General features: G+C 39.1%; 3 protein-coding genes across 4 annotated transcripts; 2 read left to right on the top strand and 1 right to left on the bottom strand.

The window, feature by feature from the left end:
* Positions 1–515: 515 nt before the first annotated feature.
* Positions 516–7,599, top strand: atmin (ATM interactor). 2 transcript variants are annotated; one of them, XM_003442321.5, is made up of 4 exons: positions 516–902; positions 2,908–3,033; positions 3,473–3,672; positions 3,779–7,599. In XM_003442321.5, the coding sequence occupies exons 1-4, from the start codon at positions 618–620 to the stop codon at positions 5,541–5,543; spliced, it is 2,376 nt and encodes a 791-aa protein (XP_003442369.2). In that variant the 5' UTR covers positions 516–617; the 3' UTR covers positions 5,544–7,599. The 2 variants fall into 2 exon arrangements, with proteins under 2 accessions (XP_003442369.2, XP_005467188.1); XM_005467131.4 differs by lacking the exon at positions 516–902 and adding an exon at positions 945–1,092.
* Positions 7,600–13,021: 5,422 nt separating this feature from the next.
* LOC106098010 (uncharacterized) lies at positions 13,022–16,325 on the bottom strand. Its single transcript, XM_025906719.1, has 4 exons — positions 16,193–16,325; positions 15,832–16,057; positions 15,420–15,646; positions 13,022–13,899 (listed from the first exon to the last, which is right to left on the bottom strand). The coding sequence occupies exons 3-4, from the start codon at positions 15,636–15,638 to the stop codon at positions 13,153–13,155; spliced, it is 966 nt and encodes a 321-aa protein (XP_025762504.1). The 5' UTR covers positions 15,639–15,646; positions 15,832–16,057; positions 16,193–16,325; the 3' UTR covers positions 13,022–13,152.
* LOC102079963 (protein phosphatase 1 regulatory subunit 3E) lies at positions 16,306–18,533 on the top strand. The gene has a single exon (XM_013269760.3). The coding sequence runs from the start codon at positions 16,727–16,729 to the stop codon at positions 17,648–17,650; it is 924 nt and encodes a 307-aa protein (XP_013125214.1). The 5' UTR covers positions 16,306–16,726; the 3' UTR covers positions 17,651–18,533.
* Positions 18,534–19,507: the final 974 nt, after the last annotated feature.

Genomic DNA, 19,507 nt, shown 5'->3' with positions numbered 1-19,507 from the left:
TAGAAAAAATGAAATATTCAGTTTTTAATTAATTGGGTCGCATTCATTAATAAAAAATTCCAAAACAAAAAATCTAGAACTTGTCATTAGTGATGCTGAACCGGGTTAGAGTCCGCGCTATATGCACTCGAAGTATAATTATTCGTCCGTATGTGTTATATGGGTGGCTGTAGCTCAGGTGGCAGAGCAGGTCAGCCGCTAATCAGAAGGTCGGTGGTTCGATCCCAGGCTGCCTCCTGGCTGCATGCCAAATATCCTTGGGTAAGATACTAACCCCATGTTTGCCTACTGGTGGCACCAGTGTTCGGCAGCCTGTCTGTCTGTCAGTGCGCCCCAGGGCAGCTGTGGCTACATTGTAGCTTGCCAGTGTGTGTGAATGGGTGAATGACTGAATGTAGTGTAAAGCGCTTTGGGGTCCTTAGGGACTGTGTAAAGCGCTATACAAATGCAGGCCATTTAAAAATCACATTATTCTGCAAAACGGAAGTGCGAATTTTATTTAGGATGTGACGTAAGCCAAAAATTCCCTGCTGCCTTTGAGCCCGAACAGGAGAGTGGAAAGGTGGCAATACAGCCTTACAGGCAGCGCTGAGGGACGGAATGATCCTTTTCATACAATGCTGCTGCTGGGGCTCTCTGCCAAACACGGAATGCACTGTCAACACAGAAACATGGCTGCCTCTTCAACGGGCAAGGCGAGTAACAGTGATAACGCTAATGCCAGCAGTCTAAACTGTAACGAAGAAGCTCTGCCGCAGTCTCGGGAAATGATAAAACCCACCATCGTGGAGCTGACCAAAGAAGTGAGGACGAACATCCTATGCACCGTGGAAGGATGTGGCAAGATTCTCCCCAACACACCTGCGTTGAACATGCATCTGGTTAAGTCGCACAGAATAAAGGTAACTAATTACTAAATCTAATTCCGATGGTTTACAAGTGAACTCAACTGCGATGCTAACTTGGCTAATTCGGTTAAGAGAAAACTATCATTTTTAAAAAACGCAAGTCATCCATAACTTCGAATTAGCTAGCACGTATGGTCGTAGTAATGTGTTGCCAATAACGCTGGGACAACATAGTCGAGCTTTGGTAAAAGTTAACTAAGTTTCTTCTTGACTGTTATTTAATTGGTGACTGTTTACTATTAGCGAGTTAGCTATACTGCACCTAGCCGCTTATGTTATCAATTATTGCATTTGTCACGAGAAATTAGGTGCTTATTGCATTCATAATATACAGATATACCCCCTTTATTATTAAATATTAGTTTTTAGCGAGTTGTTAATCTAGGGCAGGGAATTTGGGAGTATCTAAATGGGCTGTGTGTGCGCAAAGCTAAAAATCTATTTGTCGTTGTATGGTTACGGTCTCTCAGGAATACGGCCGCACAAACAGCGTGCTGTCTATCACGAACACAATACTTAGACTTTGGTCTAAATGTTTAAACCGCCTCAGCTGTACTAACTCCTAGTTCCTCTGTCCTCACTGGACTGGGCACTTCGTGGGACGCAATAATTCACTGTCTCCCAATGAATGAAGTTCTTTGCTGGGAAAGACTGCCTTTGTCCTGCAATAGACTAAGCTCTTTGTTTAAAATAGGTGAATGTTAGAATTTGAATTAGCTCCTAGAAGTAATCCATGCTGTCCCAGCAAGGAGAGCGTTTAAAGGCCTAAAGAAACCAAAAGCTTTACTATTTAAATCTGAGTTGCAGGTGTAGTTTAAAGTTAAGCAATCAGTTTCTAAATACAATTCCGTTTTTACACCAAAACTTTAAAAGCTGCAGTAAAGCTGGGTGAACTGTGTTTGGTCCATGTTCGTTGCAGTCCATGAATAAAGGGTTATATTGGTCACTGTGTTGGGTTTTCATGGTGCATTCACACTTTCCTCAGACTGTGCCTGTAAGAGGCACAAAGGAAAGAAAAGAAAGCGAGCAACAAGAAGGCAGCACAGCTTGCCTGTGTTACTTTTAATCCACAGCTATGTGAAACTTCTGTCAGCAGCCGTAATGATATTATGGTTGACATAATGATAAAGTGCATAAAATGCCACAGTTTCTCACTCAGTGCTTCTGCATAGTTGATGGAGCTAGAGTTGGGCTATATCTGTTTATATTTAACAGCACCATAACGTCGATGCAGCGCTCCACAGCTGCTTCATCACTATTGTTTCCATATGAAGACTTAAAAATAAAAAAAATTTCATATATGTATTATTTTTTTATTTTTGACTGTGTGCAGTCAGGTCAGTCCATAAAGCTAATGAGACTATTCTAATCCAGAATTTGCTTCCCTTTCAAACCATATCACCTCCCTTAGCAGAAAAGAAAAGTTTAGAGACTATTACTTTGATTTGTCACTGTATTGGCCAGTCTGTTGGAGAGAAGATTTGACCTTTATAATTGATATAGGCTAGCCATGCCATAGGAAAGACAGTAAATCTGCTTGGTTTCTCTTCTGAGCTACAGCCAATCACAGAGTCGTGACATGACTCAGGCTTCAGCCTACGACCATATGATGCAGTTGAGAAAAGCACAAAATTTGGATTTGCTGTCTCCAAAATTTGGCTTTTTAGTTATATTCTTATCACGAAGCAGACAGTGTTTGTTAGCTTTATCTTTTCCACAGCACAAGCACATGAATCTCTTCAATACTATAAATCAGAGACAATTGTATGTACAACAGTCATCCCATGGTGCTTATAGTAAGGTAAAGACCCGACAATATTGGGGGGAAATCAACCTTTATATCATTAGCAATTATATTGTAATTTGAGTTTCTTAAATATAAACACAGCATGGAAATGTGTTTTTAAGTCTTACGTTCACATGTCTGATCTAAATATCTGGAATGGATATATCTGTATTTTGTCCTCTGTTAATACTTGGTTGTCATTATCACCCTCAGGATGGTATTGTCAATCCCACGGTCAGAAAGGACATGAAGGGCTCTCAGAAGCTTTACTGCTGTCCTATTGAGGGTTGTCCCAGAGGCCCTAACAGACCTTTCTCACAGTTCTCCCTGGTTAAGCAAGTAAGCATTTCCTCTGTGACATGTAATCAGTTATTGTTCTATTTTTAAGAACCACTTGTGCAACTTAAAAAAATAACCCTTCATTTTTAATGTAAGCAGTGTTAAATAATTTCCTGCATGATTAAGTTGTATACAGTGTCCTGTAGTCTGCATAACTGAAAGCCTCTGATACAATAGGTTGAGGAAAAAAGAACTGCCTAATGTGAAACACATGTATCAATATGAAATACCATCTTAGCATTTCTACTCTGATTCTTGTAGCACCGCAAAACACAGGGAAAAGCTGCGTTTCTTTCCTAGTTTTGCCTAAATTATACTGTGACCTTTAACTGGGTGAATCACTAGAAAGAAGTAAATGGACATGTTCTATCCTTTCCAAATTCTGTTTGGACATTTTTATTTTAAATCTATTTTCTGCTTTTGATTCATTTCATTTCAGCACTTCATGAAGATGCATGCAGAAAAGAAACATAAGTGCTCCAAGTGCAACAATGGCTACAGTACAGAGTGGGACTTAAAGAGGCACATAGAAGACTGTGGAAAGACCTACCACTGTACATGTGGCTGCCCCTATGCTAGCAGGGCTGCTTTACTCTCACATATCTACAGGACGGGTCATGAAATTCCAACAGAGCACAGGCATGTACAGGGATAACCCTAACACTTTCATTGATATACTGTATTTTGTTCTCTCTATGTATTTATTATTGTTATCATTTTATCTCATTTATTTATTATTTTGCAGAATTCCTCCAGTAAAAAAGAGAAAGATGGAAAAACTGTTAAGTGGTTCTGAAAAGGTTAAGATCAATGATTCAACCTTCCAGATCATCTCTGCTGCCACAGAGCAGACCGACACTTCTCTCCCTTCTGATACAACCGTTACTATCCCAGACTCCCGGAGGAGCCTGCAGAAGTTGCTTTTACCAAAACCCAAGATGGCTTTGGTTAGTGTTCCTGTGATGCAGGTGGCTCATTTGCCTGTACTCCTTCCATCTACAGAAAGTGGGGCTCTGAGGTCTGTAGTGCTTGCTGTAGATAGCCAAGGTTCTGTTAGTGCCCTTCAGCTCCTTCCACAAGCCACAGGAGCAGTGGTACCCCAACTTGATGCTAAAAGTTTGGGTTTCAAGGATAGCATGCCTACTTCCCGCTCTAGCCAGGGGCCTATTAGCACAGGAGTGCAAGTTAATCTGGATCCAGTAGGTCCAGAGGATTCAACTATCAGCATGGCAGCACAGCGAGGAAGGAGCACTTCCACCAACATTCAGACAGACAAATCGTACTTGTCAAAAATGCCCACAGGAGTAGGGGTTGGGGAGGGACTAGGCTTGTGCTCTGCGGGTGAGTCCTCGGTGTCTTCTTGCTCCCAAACAGACATCAGTGTCAGTGCCCAAGTCCTTTTGCCAGTCAGTGTTGAAACCCAAACTTTCTTCTCCCGAGCCAAATCCACATCATCTATTGGAGCTCAAACAGACAGCCAGTGCCTGAGCCAAATTCCCTGCTCATCCTCTTCTGTTGCTCCGTACAAAACCAGGCAGACACAGACATACTTTGCCATGCCACAATCAGAGGAGAAGGCTCAGAACCAGGCTGTCATGTGCTCAGACCTATTTGGCAATGACTCCCTCAGTGTGTCAACCCAAACAGCTTTGGACATTGATGACACCCTTTGTGCTGCAGGAAGCACTATATATGAGGACTCAAAATCAGAGGGTGGTATGTGTTTTGGGGTGCAGACGCATGAGCTGAGTGCAAACAACATGGCAGACAACCAGACCCAAACAATGACCTTGTTAAATGACCTGGAAAACATCCTGTCTGACAGTATGTCAGGCCATCAGGTGCTCACAGAGGCTTCTGCAGGCTGTGGGTCAAGTCTCAACTCTGTTCAAGAGCAACATAACGGCATCGACTTTGATTTTGAAGAATTCCTCAATGCTGTGCACATCCAGACACAGACCGAGGAGAGTGAGCTGGGAGGACTGGGTGGTGACACGCCAATGGAGTCTCTAGACATTCAGACACAGACAGACTTCCTACTGATGGATGATCTGGACCAAAGTGAGGGACCAAGCCGAACCCAAGCCAGCGACTTGGAGCTATTTGATACTCAAACTCAGACTGACCTCAATTTTCTGCTGAATGCCGGAAGCCACATGCCCCTGAGCAGCATCTTGCGACATTCAAGCTTTTCTATGAGCACAGAGTCATCAGACACAGAAACACAAACAGATCTCCCTTCATTTGCCACGAGTCTCTCTGCTCAGACTCCTGTCACTCAAGGAGAGAATGCAAGACTGCTGAACAGCACAGAGACACAGACTGTGACTAGCCAAGCAGAAGGCCTAGGAAACCTGTTCCTGACCAGCAACGAAACCCAAACTGTCATGGATGACTTCCTGTCAGCAGACTTGGCGTGGAACATGGAGTCCCATTTCAGCTCTGTGGAAACCCAGACATGTGAAGAACTTTGTGCTCTGTTTCAGCATTCTGAGAAACCCAACAGCTGAAGCTTCCCATGGCTTTGCAATAAAGGTTTCTGATATCTGCCTCTTCCTTTAAGAGTAAATGGTTTATGCTGTCCTCTGGCAAATCAAACCATAGTCTTAGCAGCAAGAAGTCTGCAGATATGTTTTCAACCATTCCACTGGGGGCATAATGTCCAGAGCCCTTCCTGGTGTCTATCCTGACAGCATTGCTGCACTTTATTAGCTCAGTGGGCATGACCCATGAGCTCCCGTGACAGTTTACATATTTATTTGCACATAAGGTAACATTGTACGTGTCTTGTCTAAAATGCAAGCTTACTTGTATATTTCAGTGCGTAGCCGCTGTGACTGGTCACTGTTTGGTCTTAAGAAGTTGTAAAAATACTTAACATTACATAAAGTTTAGCTCTGCACTTAAAAGGGATGACATCCATACCTATATATGGCTGTCATGAAAGGCTTGTAAAATTGCTACCTTGTATGACAGCTTTCAAATATAGATGTACTGCTGTAAAACAATCTCATCTCAGCTGTACAGTATACAATATTGTACGCTTAGTTTACATACGTATGCAATGCGCATGAAGCCTTTAAGCAGCACAACATAAAATATTGATTCTGCACATGTGCGTCTGAATGCTGCATCTTCAATGTTACCTTGTCAGTGGCAACAAGACTATAAACTCTGACATTGCAGGCAGTTGAAAACATGACAAGTGAGATTTTTTTTTTCAAAATAAAGGCTTTGCATTGCTCAAAGCAAAAGATGTGTTGTTGAAATATAACCTGGCACAAAGTAAAAAAAAATGTTTGTCCCGTGTTGCGCACCTTGCATTGAAATGTGATTGTGAAGTCTAATGTTGTGTAAACACTTTTTGTGTCAAGGCCTCTAGTTAAGAGGTCGACTTAAGTCAGTAAGCAGGCTAGGCTGTCATCGTCTTTAACTTATTCATTAGCTGGGTGTAAGTGTATACATTAGCAGTACACTGCTGAAGTGATCCAGTAATGTTACCGTACACAAAAACAGTGGATTAGAGCTAGGATTAGCACAGATTAGCACAGTGTTTTGTTTTGTTCTTTTAACGGAAAGGACTTACATTTTAGACCCAATTTTCCACACTAATTTTTTCAAATCACTAAATGTAACTTTTTTTTCCACCCCCATTTTTCTTTTTTGTTATACTGTGACCTCAGTTACCTCATAGGCACCACATAGAGACTGTTCTACCTGAGAACATAGAGCTATAGGCCTTGTTTATTTTCCATTTTTGTTGTGTTGGTGCCTTAACCCAAGTATTAACTTGAGTTCTGTTACAGATAATTTGCTGCTTTAAAGTCATGTTTATACTAGAATATATCGTGATGAATAAACAATGAAAAATATCCGAATCCTTTCAGTCTTTGTTTTGCATGTTTTATCTGTTTAGTATTGGTGTTTTTATCGTGATTGCATGCAATGTGAGAATGCATCTCCTTCATGTTTATGGAAAGATTTACGCTGTCACATGAAAATATTCCTTTGCAGCATTTGATTGAAAAGAATTACTTTGATTCCATCACATCTTAAATGAATAGTGTTTAATGTCATTACACTTTATGGATGTTTATTAAATCTGAAGAATGTACACAATAATGACACTGTGCCCAGACATATTATGCTTTGGGTTCTTTTTGTTTTTTGTTTCTGTCACTATTCCCAGTTGGTTTATGGATAATTTCGCTATTTTAGTAAGGTTTCACGCCTATGAAGTCTGAACACATTTTGTTTTGAAGCAGTAATTCCAACTTGTAATTCCTAAATTCTAATACAATATAGCTGTTTCCTTGCAGGTTTAGTGGAATGGGGAAAAATGCCTATATTTGAATGGGTTAAAGCTATGTCACTTTCAGGTGTCCGTTACAGTGCTTTACTTTCTCCTTGTAGGGAGTGCATGCAGATATTTTTCCAGCACAAAATATTTGTTTTTGCAGAATTGATTTGATTTTTCTGTTGCCTACATGTGTCAACTTAATGGCTGCCTTTAATTATTGTTCAAGATAGATTGTAGATGTCGTTAATAAACTGCTGGCAAGTGTTGACTGTGCTCATTTTTTTTCCCCAAAACAAAAATAGGAAAGTAGTTGCTGAAAGATGGACAAACATGATCAATGTTTTTTTTTTTAAAAAAGGTCATAAGTCGGTCATACATCTTTTATTCAAGTGATCTTGAGTTCAGTATTACAATTGCACACATGATGTCATCGTCTCTTAAGATTTGGTTGTGCGAAACAAATTTTGCACTATTAGCTTTTTCTAAAAAAACACAAAAAAACCTTTATAATATTGTACCTTTTTTCTTCTTTTGATGCAGTTACAACCTGCCCTGTATAAACCTACTAAATCCAGGCCTGTGCATTTATTTTACATCTATGTAGGTAGGGAAAAGAATTAGAGCAATACAAATAAATGTAATAAGGTAACAAAATTGCCACAGCTTAAACAGTATTATAACAACTGACTGAAAACAGGCCATGAGTCATGTTGACCTTGGAAACCAACATGACCCTTGGCATTTTTAGAAAGAACCCTGGCTCCACCCATAATCCATAACAATTACCAATCCCTTGTTTACTAATATAAAAGTTAAACTGTATTAAGCAGATGCAATAGTTTGGCCACAGTTTATATTATGAGAAACGAGCTGCAGTGCGATGTTAAAGTTCTGGCCAAGTTGTAGTCTGCTCAAATTTAAAAATATTAGCGACCACCAGTGCTACTATTATGCCAGGCTGAATTTCTTCTTCCAGCTAAGTGTATTTTAATGGAAATGTGATTGAGTGAGGGTGACAGACAGGATGCCCTTTATAATAAAAGATGTTGCCTTTGCTTAGTTGTACCTGAGAAACTAAAATTACTGCATACTTAACCCTTGGATGCACAACCTACCAATACCTACACTCTTCCACAAGTGGGGTCAAAAATGACCCCAAATAGAAACAATGCATTTTGCTATAAACTTGGTTGTTATTCTTCAAAATCTTTAAAACAAAGAGTTGTAATATTTTCATATTTGAGGTATTCCTCATAAAACATGTTTGTGACATGAGGCTCTTTGCATTTTTATTTATTTTTTCATTAATTTTAAGAAATTGCACTTTTTGTATCACTTGTATCACTTTTGTATGCTTGCGCAGCATATACTGCAGAAGCTGGGTCTTCCCTCTGAAAGGCACAAGTTGTTCATCCACTGTAACACAATCACTGAGGATGAATTTCTGCCTGCTGTTGACCAGGAACAGGCCCCATATGTAGCAGAAGGCTGCCATGTGGTTTGTTTTCAGTCGGTAGGCTCTGGTCCTCTTGTCATCAAAGTGCAAGAAACAGCGAGTTACTTTAAATATTTAAAAAAAACATCAGAAAGGACAATGTTTGAAATGCACAGGAAACTATAAACAGGGCTGCACATAAATGGTCCGCAGGTGCACATTCGATGTCAAAATAAAAGACGCGTACCAGATAAGAACACTGTAAAAAAAAAATTGAAGAATTTACGGTGAATTACTGGCAGCTGTGGTTGCCAGTAATTCACCGTGAAAAATAAATTGTAAATGTAGAACACAAAACGGTATACTATTTTGGTAACCTTAAATATCACAGTAAATAATAATATTTTTTTTACAGTAAATAACTGTAAATTGTAAAATTGTTTATGGGTAATTCATGTGAAAACAACAGACATTCCGTTAACCTGATTACAGTCTTACTTTATTAAATATAATGAAACTGTATAAAATAATACGGTATGATATTAAAAATGTTATTATTACGGTAAATTACTGGCAGCTGTGGTTGCCAGAATTTCACCGTAAAAAATAGATTTTAAATGTAGAACACAAAACGGTATACAATTCTTGTAACCATAAAATTCACAGTAAATAACTATTAATTAAAAAAATTAATTGTGAAATTGTTCATGGTTGATTCAAGTGGAAACAACAGAAATTCTATTAACCTGATTACAGTCTTGCATTGTTAAATACAGTGGAACTGTATAAAATAATACGGTATAATATTAAAAAGTTCAATATTAGGGTAAGTTACTGGCAGCTGTGGTTGCCAGAATTTCACCGTGAAAAATATAGTGATAATGCAGAATACATAACGGTATACTTCATTGATCAATGTAAAATTCACAATATAGAACCATAAACCTGTTAATGGTAATTCATGTGAAAACAGCAGAAATTCCGTTAACCTGATTACAGATTTGTATTGTTAAATACAGTGAAACTGTATAAAATAACTATAAAAAAGTTCAATATTACGGCAAATTACTGGCAGCTGTGGTTGCCAGAATTTCACCGTGGAAAATATAGCAATAATGCAGAATACATAACGGTATACTTTGTTGACAAATGTAAAATTCACAATGAACTGCTGCTTTTTTCACAATAATTACCATTGAAATAAATGTTAAAATCTATTGAAAAAGCACAGAACAGCTGTATAATACAATCCTTTTTTTAATTCAAAAGTTCAGAGTTACATTAAATTATGTGCAGCTGTTGCAGCCAGAACACTGCCTAAAAAATTAAGGTCCAACAAATGAGGTAATAAACATAAGACTGCTGATTGGCATAACCTGTACTTACACTTTTTGTTATATTTTGATAGAAACATTAATAAAGACCAATAGAAATGATGAGTACATTAAACTGTTAATATTAAATAATAAAATCAACGACTACAAATGCATTAACCTAACCTAACCTAACTAATATTAAACTTAATAGCACCAAAAACAAAAAAGTACTTAATAAACAGTCAAATAAAATTCATAACACTTGATACTTGCGGTGGTGTCTGACAATGTTTCTTTTTATCCAGACTTGATAGTAGAGGGCTTTCAACATGGAAACCAGTCTCTGATGTTCTGGCGTTCTTTCCTTGCACCCTGAAAGCAAATACAAAGCACAATAAAGCAAACTGGCCATTTAAAAAAAATAAACGTGTACATTCAATCAAGCAAATTTACAGTCTCACATTTAATACAGCTGACACTATTCATTGCATAGTGATTATACAATGACTATGATGCATTGCAATGTGAACATAAAGATACCTCATTAGGTTGGTACTGGATGCAGTGAGGTAAACATCCACTCCAACTACAGCATGAGTACTGACCGCCTGTCAGCTCTCTGGGATGGGAGAGGAGCCCACAGAAGCTCCACTGCTTGGAGAGAAGATTAGAGACGAAGTAGAAGTACAAGAATGATAGATGCTTCATGTCAGACACTCCAAAAGTCTCCAATAACACCAGAAAAAGTCACTAATTGTAGCGACAAAGTCACTTATTTATTGTCACTTAAGTCACTTAATTTATGCTGCTCTTTCCCACACAACTCTGCCTTTCAACTGCTGGCGGACACCATATGCCAAGAAAGGGCCTGTCTGCTGTCAGAAAAACCAGACCTGCTCAGTTTTCTGAAGAAAAAGTGCTAGGACTCATGTGTACCACAATGCACATAAATTTCTACTCTTTTTTTTAACCTCTTATTTATTGCTCAGATTAATAAATTTGTTCATAACAGTGTCAAAAAACAAAAATGATAATTACAAAAATTACAAAAAATTGACCTTGTCCGTGAATAATATACATTCAACAAAATTAAACATTGACCTATGTAAAGCACGTACAAACTCAAAAACACGTACAAACTCCAAAACATCTACAAACACCAAAGCATGTACTAACTCCAAAATACGTACAAACTGCAAAGTACGAGCTTTGGAATTTGTACGTGTTTTAGAGTCTGTACGTGCTTCAGAATTTGTACGTGCTTTGCAGTTTGTACGTGCTTCAGAATTTGTACGTGTTTTGGAGTTTGTACGTGTTTTGGAGTTTGTACGTGCTTCGGAGTTTGTACATGTTTTGGAGTTTGTACGTGCTTCGGAATTTGTACGTGCTTCGGAATTTGTACGTGCTTCGGAATTTGTACGTGTTTTGGAGTTTGTACATGCTTTGGAGTTTGTACGTGTTTTGGAGTTTGTACGTGCTTCGAAGTTTGTACGTGTTTTTGAGTTTGTACGTGCTTTGCAATTTGTACGTGCTTCAGAATTTGTACGTTCTTCGGAGTTTGTACGTGTTTTTGAGTTTTTGGAATTTGTACGTGCTTTGCAGTTTGTACGTGCTTCGGAATTTGTACATGCTTCGGAATTTGTACGTGTTTTGGAGTTTGTACGTGCTTTGCCGTTTGTATGTGCTTCAGAATTTATACGTGCTTCGGGATTTATACGTGCTTAGGAATTTGTACGTGCTTTGGAGTTTGTACGTGTTTTGGAGTTTGCATGTGCTTTGTCTCTAGGGGCCACTGTAGCAGATGTCCTTTTGCCATTAAATATGCCAGAATTTTAATTTTCATTGTGAATACTTGTGTTTTATACTAAGAGAGACTGTAGAACTAAAAAGTATATAGACATTTTTTAATTGCAGTAACTGACCATATTTACTACTAAGATATACTGTTTTATTAAGCAGCTTGAGCTTCTTAATTTTTTTTTATTTTTTTTTACCGTAGTTTTCACAATAATTCTAACAATGTTTTGACTTTTTGGTACAGTTAAAAGTACGGTATGTTTTTGGTGATTAATATACAGTTGTCAAATGATTATAACAGAAAAGACTGTTATATTCATACAGAATTATTACGTAAATTATAGGGTGATTAAATGTAAATAATGTTACAAATTTTTCTTGTTGTTTTCAAAGACAATGGGCCATATTACTGTACATTAATGTACTTTAAACATTTTAGCAGTGCAAAAATTAAAGCAATTTACCATTTTTCAATTTACAGTGATTCAACATAAATATTACAATTATCTACTTTTTTGGATTTAATGGTCATTTACCGTTGCCATTTCGCAGTTATTTACTGTAATTTTTATGTACATTTCTTACAGTGAAGTTGGAACGCTTGTTTCCGTACATTAGATGTTCTGGAGGAGGACAGACATTTGTTCAGAACTCTTAAAGATGTCGAATAAGCAACCTCTGTAAGCAATTACTTTGGTGTTCCTCCACCACAAAAGAAGCGCGTATTCTCTGAATTTCCGAGAATACTTTAATTTTGACAGCGAATGCACACCTGCGGACCACTTATGTGCAGCCCTGACTATAAATCATGTATGTTACTGTGTAAAAATTAATTCTTGATCCATCAGAAGTGTAAGTGGGTCAGTCAGAGTTGCTAAGAATGAAAGTTTCATAGAAGATTCCATAGTAACTGCTTGGGGTCATTTTCGACCCCACTTGTGGAAGAGTGGGATAGTGATACAAAATCTGCATTTTTTTTTAATTAATGAAAAAATAAATAAAAATGCAAATGGCCTCATGTTACAAACATGTTTTATGAGGAATACCTGGAATATGAATATATTACAACTTTGCATTTTAAAGATTTTGAAGAAAAACAACCCATGGGGTCATTTTTGACCCCACGTGTGCATCTAAGGGTTAAATGTTCACATGACAGATTTTTATTTCACATGCCTCATTCAGCTTAAAAGTGAAGTGAGGCAGAGAAGAGGCAGCTCTACAGGGTGCATTTGGATTTGTGAAATTCCTTTTGAGAGACGTGCATTGAGTCAGGTTTGGAAGACATTGTATTCAATACCTCTTGGTATCAAAACATTGTGAGGGTTTTGCCAAAATGTCTGGTACTTGGAGGTCAGCGCTGCAGAGAAAGTGGAAATATCTGAATTAGTAGCAGTGTCCACTCTAGTTCCCCTTGTTCCACACTGCTTGTCTAAAAGGAAACAGTTTTTCTCTGAGGTTTGTTTCTCTGGAGTCTTCTTGTGTCTACAGAGATGATCACTGGCCTTGGCAATCAGGTGAGGTGGTTTAATAGGTGGTAGAAATGTGAAGTTTTTAATGGGAACCACTCTGTTATTGGGACGATGACTATGTTTCCGAGGTTTAGCAGGCTTGTTCTCTGGCACAGAATATTTTGAAGACAGATGGTGATGCTGAGAAAGTGTGTCTTTATCCATCCCCCTCTCATATATCTTTTCTTCCAGTAAGAGATGTGTCTGATTTCTCTGCATGGCTTTAAGGAAAGGACATTCTGCAGCATCTGTCTGTTGAGCTGCCATAGGAGTTTGACTCCAAGATCCTGTCTGCTGATTTACTGACACAAACTTCTTAAAATTATCCAGGCCTGCATGAGACTCACAGTGCTGCTCTGTAATGCTGACTGAGCTGTCTCCATTAGAAGGTACTGGGTCATCAGATGAAGGAGTTCCATTGTCAGCCTCCTTATGCTTTGGTTTCTTGTATGCGTTTGAAGTCAAAAGTATGCAGCTCAGGGGAACAACTCTGGCCCAACCATAAACCTGTTGCAAAACCAAGTTTTTTTGTTAAGTTTGGATATGTTTAAAGCTGAAAATCACAAAGTAAAAATACTTACTTGAATCAAGTAAGAAACATGCAAATAGGAGGAAAGCAGTAAAAGCACAGATGTGATTACTAATACGCGAATGAAGATATTCCATTTAGATTAGACACTGTGTATGCTGGCTAAATAGCTTTGCTGTCTTTTCCATCAATATGATGCTGATAGTGACTAATCAACTTCAAAAATGCAAGGCGAAAGTTGGAGCCACTGACATCAGCAGCTACAGTTTACTTTACTGCAAAAAAGTCAGATTCTGTCCATCATTATAAAATGTGACCAAAAAAAGTTTTCTTTTGCATATTTGTCATACTTAGATGTTTCAGATAATCAATATTAATATCAGACAAAGGTCATTAGTTGTTAAGTGATGATTTTTTAAGAAAAATAGTTATCCAAATCGCTCTCACTCTATGTGAAAAAATAATTGCCCCCTAAACCTATTAACTGATTGTGCCACCCTTGGCAGCGGGGAATGAGTCTTTCACATCACTGTGGTAGAATTTTGATCCAGTCTTATTTACAGAATTGTTTTAATTCAGCCACACAGAAACGTTTTCAGGGATCAATGGTCATGTCATGTCAACATATCCCAATCTGATTTAAGACTCACTAGGCCACTATGAAACCTTCATTTTGTTTTTGTTTTTTTAAACCATTCAGAGGGGGACTTGCTGGTGTGTTTCAGCTCATCGTACCCAGATCATCACATTACCACCACCATGTTTGACTGCTAATATGATGTTCTTCTTATAAAACTCTGTGTTCGCTTTACATCAGATGTAATGGAATGCAAACCTTCCACTCTACAAAATATTTTCCCAAAACTTCTGAGAATCATTGAGATGTTTTTCTGGCAAATTTGAGGAGAGCCTTTGTGTTCTTTTTGTTCAGGAATGATTTTCTCCTTGGACCTCTCTCATGGATGTCTTTTTTTCCCACTGTCTTTCTTGTTGTTGAATCATGAACTCTGATCTTAACCTTGGCAAATGAGGCCTGCAGTTCTTTAGATGTTGTTCTGAGGTCTTTTATGACCTCCTACATGAGTCATCCATTCCAAGTTTTCTCCATTTATGGAAACTGGCTCTCACTGTCTTTCACTGCACTCCCAAAGCCTTAGAAATGATTTTGCAACTCTTTCCAGACTGGCAAATGTCAATTGGAGCAGATAGATATGGATAGCCCTTTTCCCTTAATGAATTAATAATTGTTTAAAAGTTGCATTTTGTATTTACTAGGGTTATCATTGACTAATATTAAAATTTGATTATCTGAAACACATAAGTGTAAAAAAACCACAAAAAAATAAGAATTAGGGAAGGCGCGTAAATACTTGTTCAATTTATCACTGAGTCCAAACTGTGACATAGAAGACACTTAGGCTACTTAAAAACAACATTTGCAACTACATATAGGTAACAAATTAAGAGAGGTACAGTAACAGGATATTGGATCACTTACAGCATCCTCCCAACCAGAGTAACAATGGAACTCATTTAGCTCCTTCTCATTCAAGAAGTTCTCCTCGCTGGTATCTAAAAGGCTTTCAACAAGTCTCCTTTCTGCTATTTTGTGCTCGCCAGCTGGGTTCTCCGGTGCTGACAGCTCCCCGTCTGCTCCGTCCACAGCTGTGTGATCCCTTTCTTGCGAGGTCATGATGTAGTTAGTCCTTTGACTCATGGTGAGATCTCGAAAGGGTCATAGAAAACAGAATTACCTTAAATACTTAAAAATGCATCTTGAGTAGCACTTTTACTGTAAATATGATCAACTTAACAAACCTACCGCTGATTTTGCTTAGCAAATTAAAGCAAACTGGATTATTAAACAAGGAAATTAAAGAAATACATGAATAATATTTGTTGCTACTCACAAACAACTTCTGCTGTGTGCTATCTTTCGTGGTGGCGACTTTTTTATTTCCCGGTTGAGACTTTTGTAGGACAAAAGCGGAAGAAGCGGTGAATGCCTTTAGAGACCAACTCCAACGCCGTCGTCATGGTGACACTTAAAAGCCCGTACCGTCAAGGCATGACGCAGAGAAAGGGGGAGGGGTTCCTGCGCTCCTGCTGCAGACTACTGCCTACACTGTCCTATATCTGTATTAAGTATAAAAGAATCAACACAATAGCTTTATTTTTTACACGGGACCGCTTGATAATCTAGTTATGCACACAATATCTGGATGTACCAGACTGAAGACAAAAGCACATAACTGTTTTTGATGCACCTACATTATTTATTTCATGCAGGGTTTTTTTCAATGTCGCAGCGTTCAAACAGGGAAGTAAACCAGCTGATAACCTGTGAAGAAGGAAACCATTTTGGTCAGTTAAACGCGCATCTCTGCACGTACATGTAGATGAGACGTCAACCTCTGCCCCGGGAAGAGATCAACTGTGAGAGAACACGCATGAATTTTCCCACGTTTAAGTGGAAACGAGGAGATATTTGATGTGAAGAGGAAGGAATTGGAAATTTTTGTTGCTGTTGTTTTTTGAGCAAACAATTCTTCATATTTATTTTATGGTGGATTTTAGTTTTTTTAGTTTTTTAATGAAGCATCTGCAAGAGGAGAGTCGCACTAATTGCGGAAAGCAACAACACTTTGGTTTATTGGTCCAAGGCTGCAGAGTGTCAGCTTCTGACGCAGGCAGAGCACCTATCCCGGAGTTGCACACTAACACCTGACGGCTTCATCTCTTGCATCGCCGGTTTTTCTCCATCACGACTACTCCGGCTCTGCAGTTCAGGGACTCCAGCGTTTTATGGAAGCGGAGTCTGCGCACCCTGTCGCGGTCATGCTTCCCCCAAAGAACTGCCTGCCGAGGAACTACAGTTGCATAGCTGGACTATTCGGGAGTCTTGCAGCGTCAAATCCGAGGCTTGAAGATGGGGAGGATTTTGACATGGTGAACGCCACTTGTGAGCCTATCGAGAGCGCAGTGGTGGATGAGAGGCCAAGGGGCAGAGAGATTTCCCTGAAGCCTCCACAGAGCCCTAATCTGCGTCGGAGGTGCAAGTCTTTGCCTACACCTACAGAGAGAGCAAAGTTAGAGATCGCCCGCAGCAGAAGCCCAACCATTAAGAAAAAAGTCCGTTTCGCGGACTCCCTGGGCCTGGAGCTCATTTCAGTGAAGCACTTTGACGACACAGATGTTCCCGAGGTGCCTGAGCGCATAATGGCAAAATTACCCAAGGGACCCCTTCACCTTCATCACTTGGACACAAAATTCCCCCGGGCTCCTGCGCAGTCTGTGTTCATGGAATTGCAGTTCACCAACCCAGGCACATTACCCGGCTTCGAGCAGAAAGTGAGGGAGGTAAAAGTCCTGTTGGAGACCGTGGAGGCAGACGAATTCAGCCTCTGCGGCTTCGTGCGCGTGTTAAATCTGGCTTTCGAAAAGAGCGTCTCTTTGCGGTATTCCCTAAACAACTGGATAACCTTTATGGACAGTTTGGCGTCCTATGTTCCTAACTCGAGCGACGGTGTCACTGACAAGTTCTGTTTCAAGATAGTTATGCCCACCTACCTAGACAACGGAGGAACATTGCAATTTGCAATTAAATACTGTGTCGGCGGGCAAGAGTTTTGGGACAATAATAACGGCAACAACTACAAAGTCCGTCGTCACCGGTTCAAGATGTCTCCACCTCGGGAATGGGAAAACGGATGGATTCATTTTATCTGAGCTTTGGCGTATGCAGTGACACACTTGCGCCATTTGAGCGCAATTGATCCCCGGGTACCTTATTAGCCTGTAAAACAAAAGATTCGTATTATTACTATTCCGTCATTGTCAGCTGTATACATTCCGTGACAGAGAAAATATTTTACCACAATATTTCAAACAGTGACCCTGTGGTGGCGACGCACCGAGGGTTGAAATGGCCTGCTGTTTAAGCCTGATAGGCTTCCCGGTGTGGGATGCTGTTCGATATGTTGCCTTGATGTCAGGGCTCTGTACAGCTTGGTGCCCTTTGGGAGGGCATGTTCTCGTTATGTAATATAAAAACACGCGCCACGGAGAACGTGCCGGGTAATGCCAACTTCAGGCATCACACTCATTTCAAGATGCTGTAACTGTCAGTTTGCATGTGTGCAAACATCGACTCAAAAGCAAAAAGAAAGCATTTTAGCTGATGGTAGCATACGCCCCTGGTGGTCACCTGCAGACAGGGGTAAACATGTCTTATCCCCCCCGATAAAAGATGGAGATATAAGGTGATTATTTAATTTAGATATTCAACTTATTATTTCCTACTATCACGCCATTTAAATGCCTTATTCTAAGCCATGATGTAGGGAGTTGTTGATTTGTGTTGTACAGTATTTTCTTCGTTGGGCTTGAATGGAGTTAAATGCATTAGATGATTATCGTCATTAAATTTACAATGTAAAACAATCCAGGGACATCATACTTAACCATACAAAAATCTGCCTCTTAGCAATACATTTGTAGCCTATTCAACATAAATTATTTTACGTTTTGCATATTTAAAGTATGAAGAACAAGGTGGTTTGACAAAGTTCAAAGACAATGAAGTAATATTAAACTAAATAATATATATGAATATAACGATAAAGATAAAGAACAGGTTTTTCAGGACTCTTATTCTTTACAGTAATTTCTTGTTTTATCTGAATGAAATCCTCTAGCATAGCTTTTATCACAAGGAAAATGTCTGAAGTGGCTGTTTGAAAGGTTAAGTTTACCTCTGATTACCTGTGGACCTTTTTTGTTTCTTCTCTTCTTCAGGTTGACTGCTAAAGAACAGATCTTATTTTCACAACAATTATTTTTTAACTAATATATTTAAAGAAAACCGTCTTATTGTACATGTACAGCCTCGAAACAAAAATATCTAAGATTCTTGACAACACTGCTTAACTATATTTTTCACAGAGCAGGTCTGTCTATAGTCCAAGTAGCTATCACACAGGTGGCTGTGTTTAACTAGCTTTAGCTGCTTTAAATGTACACAATAGTCATTGGTGCAAGAATAGTGCTGCTCCTCACACTTCTTACACTTTACCAAAATTATGTGAACTGATTCACTGTCTTTCATTCTCAAATTGCAAACTGTCTGCTCGCTTTCATCACACAGTACACCTTTATAAATGTTATTGTCATTTCTGGACAAAAGCGTGTCTCACGTCTAAGGTGTTTTTACTTAGATCAGAGGCGAGCTGCCTTCCAAAGCCTCTCGCCTTCACTGTGGCTGACGAAGCTTGTCTGTTGTTCAAATCATTTCAGTTAAATGCCAATATCCACCGCGCTTTTAAAAATCTGTACAATAATATCAAAGCGAGCATGTGCAAAGTTTAGCCTTTAGCTGCTAGAGGAACAGCAGACATGTTGCTTTTAATTCCAGTGCTCAGACTGTAATCTGAACATCACTTTGGCCTTTGTTTACATCATCATGGCCTCACAGGGAAGCTCTCCATTTAATGAGGCCATCGTGCCAGGATGTTGACAGAGACTATTCCTGTAACCACTTAGTTTTTGGAGCACTTCCACTGTGAATCCATCAGTATCGGTTGTCTC

This window comes from Oreochromis niloticus, linkage group LG1, assembly GCF_001858045.2.
Source record: "Oreochromis niloticus isolate F11D_XX linkage group LG1, O_niloticus_UMD_NMBU, whole genome shotgun sequence".
In the NCBI taxonomy this organism is placed as follows: Eukaryota; Metazoa; Chordata; class Actinopteri; order Cichliformes; family Cichlidae; genus Oreochromis; species Oreochromis niloticus.
This window is presented reverse-complemented; position numbering and strand designations above follow the sequence as displayed.

Coding starts and splice junctions, on each gene's coding strand:
- atmin (XM_003442321.5), top strand. CDS start 618: ATGCTGCTGCTGGGGCTCTCTGCCAAACACGGAATGCACTGTCAACAC. Junction 903..2,907: donor TTAAGTCGCACAGAATAAAG/GTAACTAATTAC, acceptor TATCACCCTCAG/GATGGTATTGTCAATCCCAC. Junction 3,034..3,472: donor AGTTCTCCCTGGTTAAGCAA/GTAAGCATTTCC, acceptor ATTTCATTTCAG/CACTTCATGAAGATGCATGC.
- LOC106098010 (XM_025906719.1), bottom strand. CDS start 15,638: ATGAGTCAAAGGACTAACTACATCATGACCTCGCAAGAAAGGGATCAC. Junction 13,900..15,419: donor ACTCTGGTTGGGAGGATGCT/GTAAGTGATCCA, acceptor GTTTTGCAACAG/GTTTATGGTTGGGCCAGAGT.
- LOC102079963 (XM_013269760.3), top strand. CDS start 16,727: ATGGAAGCGGAGTCTGCGCACCCTGTCGCGGTCATGCTTCCCCCAAAG.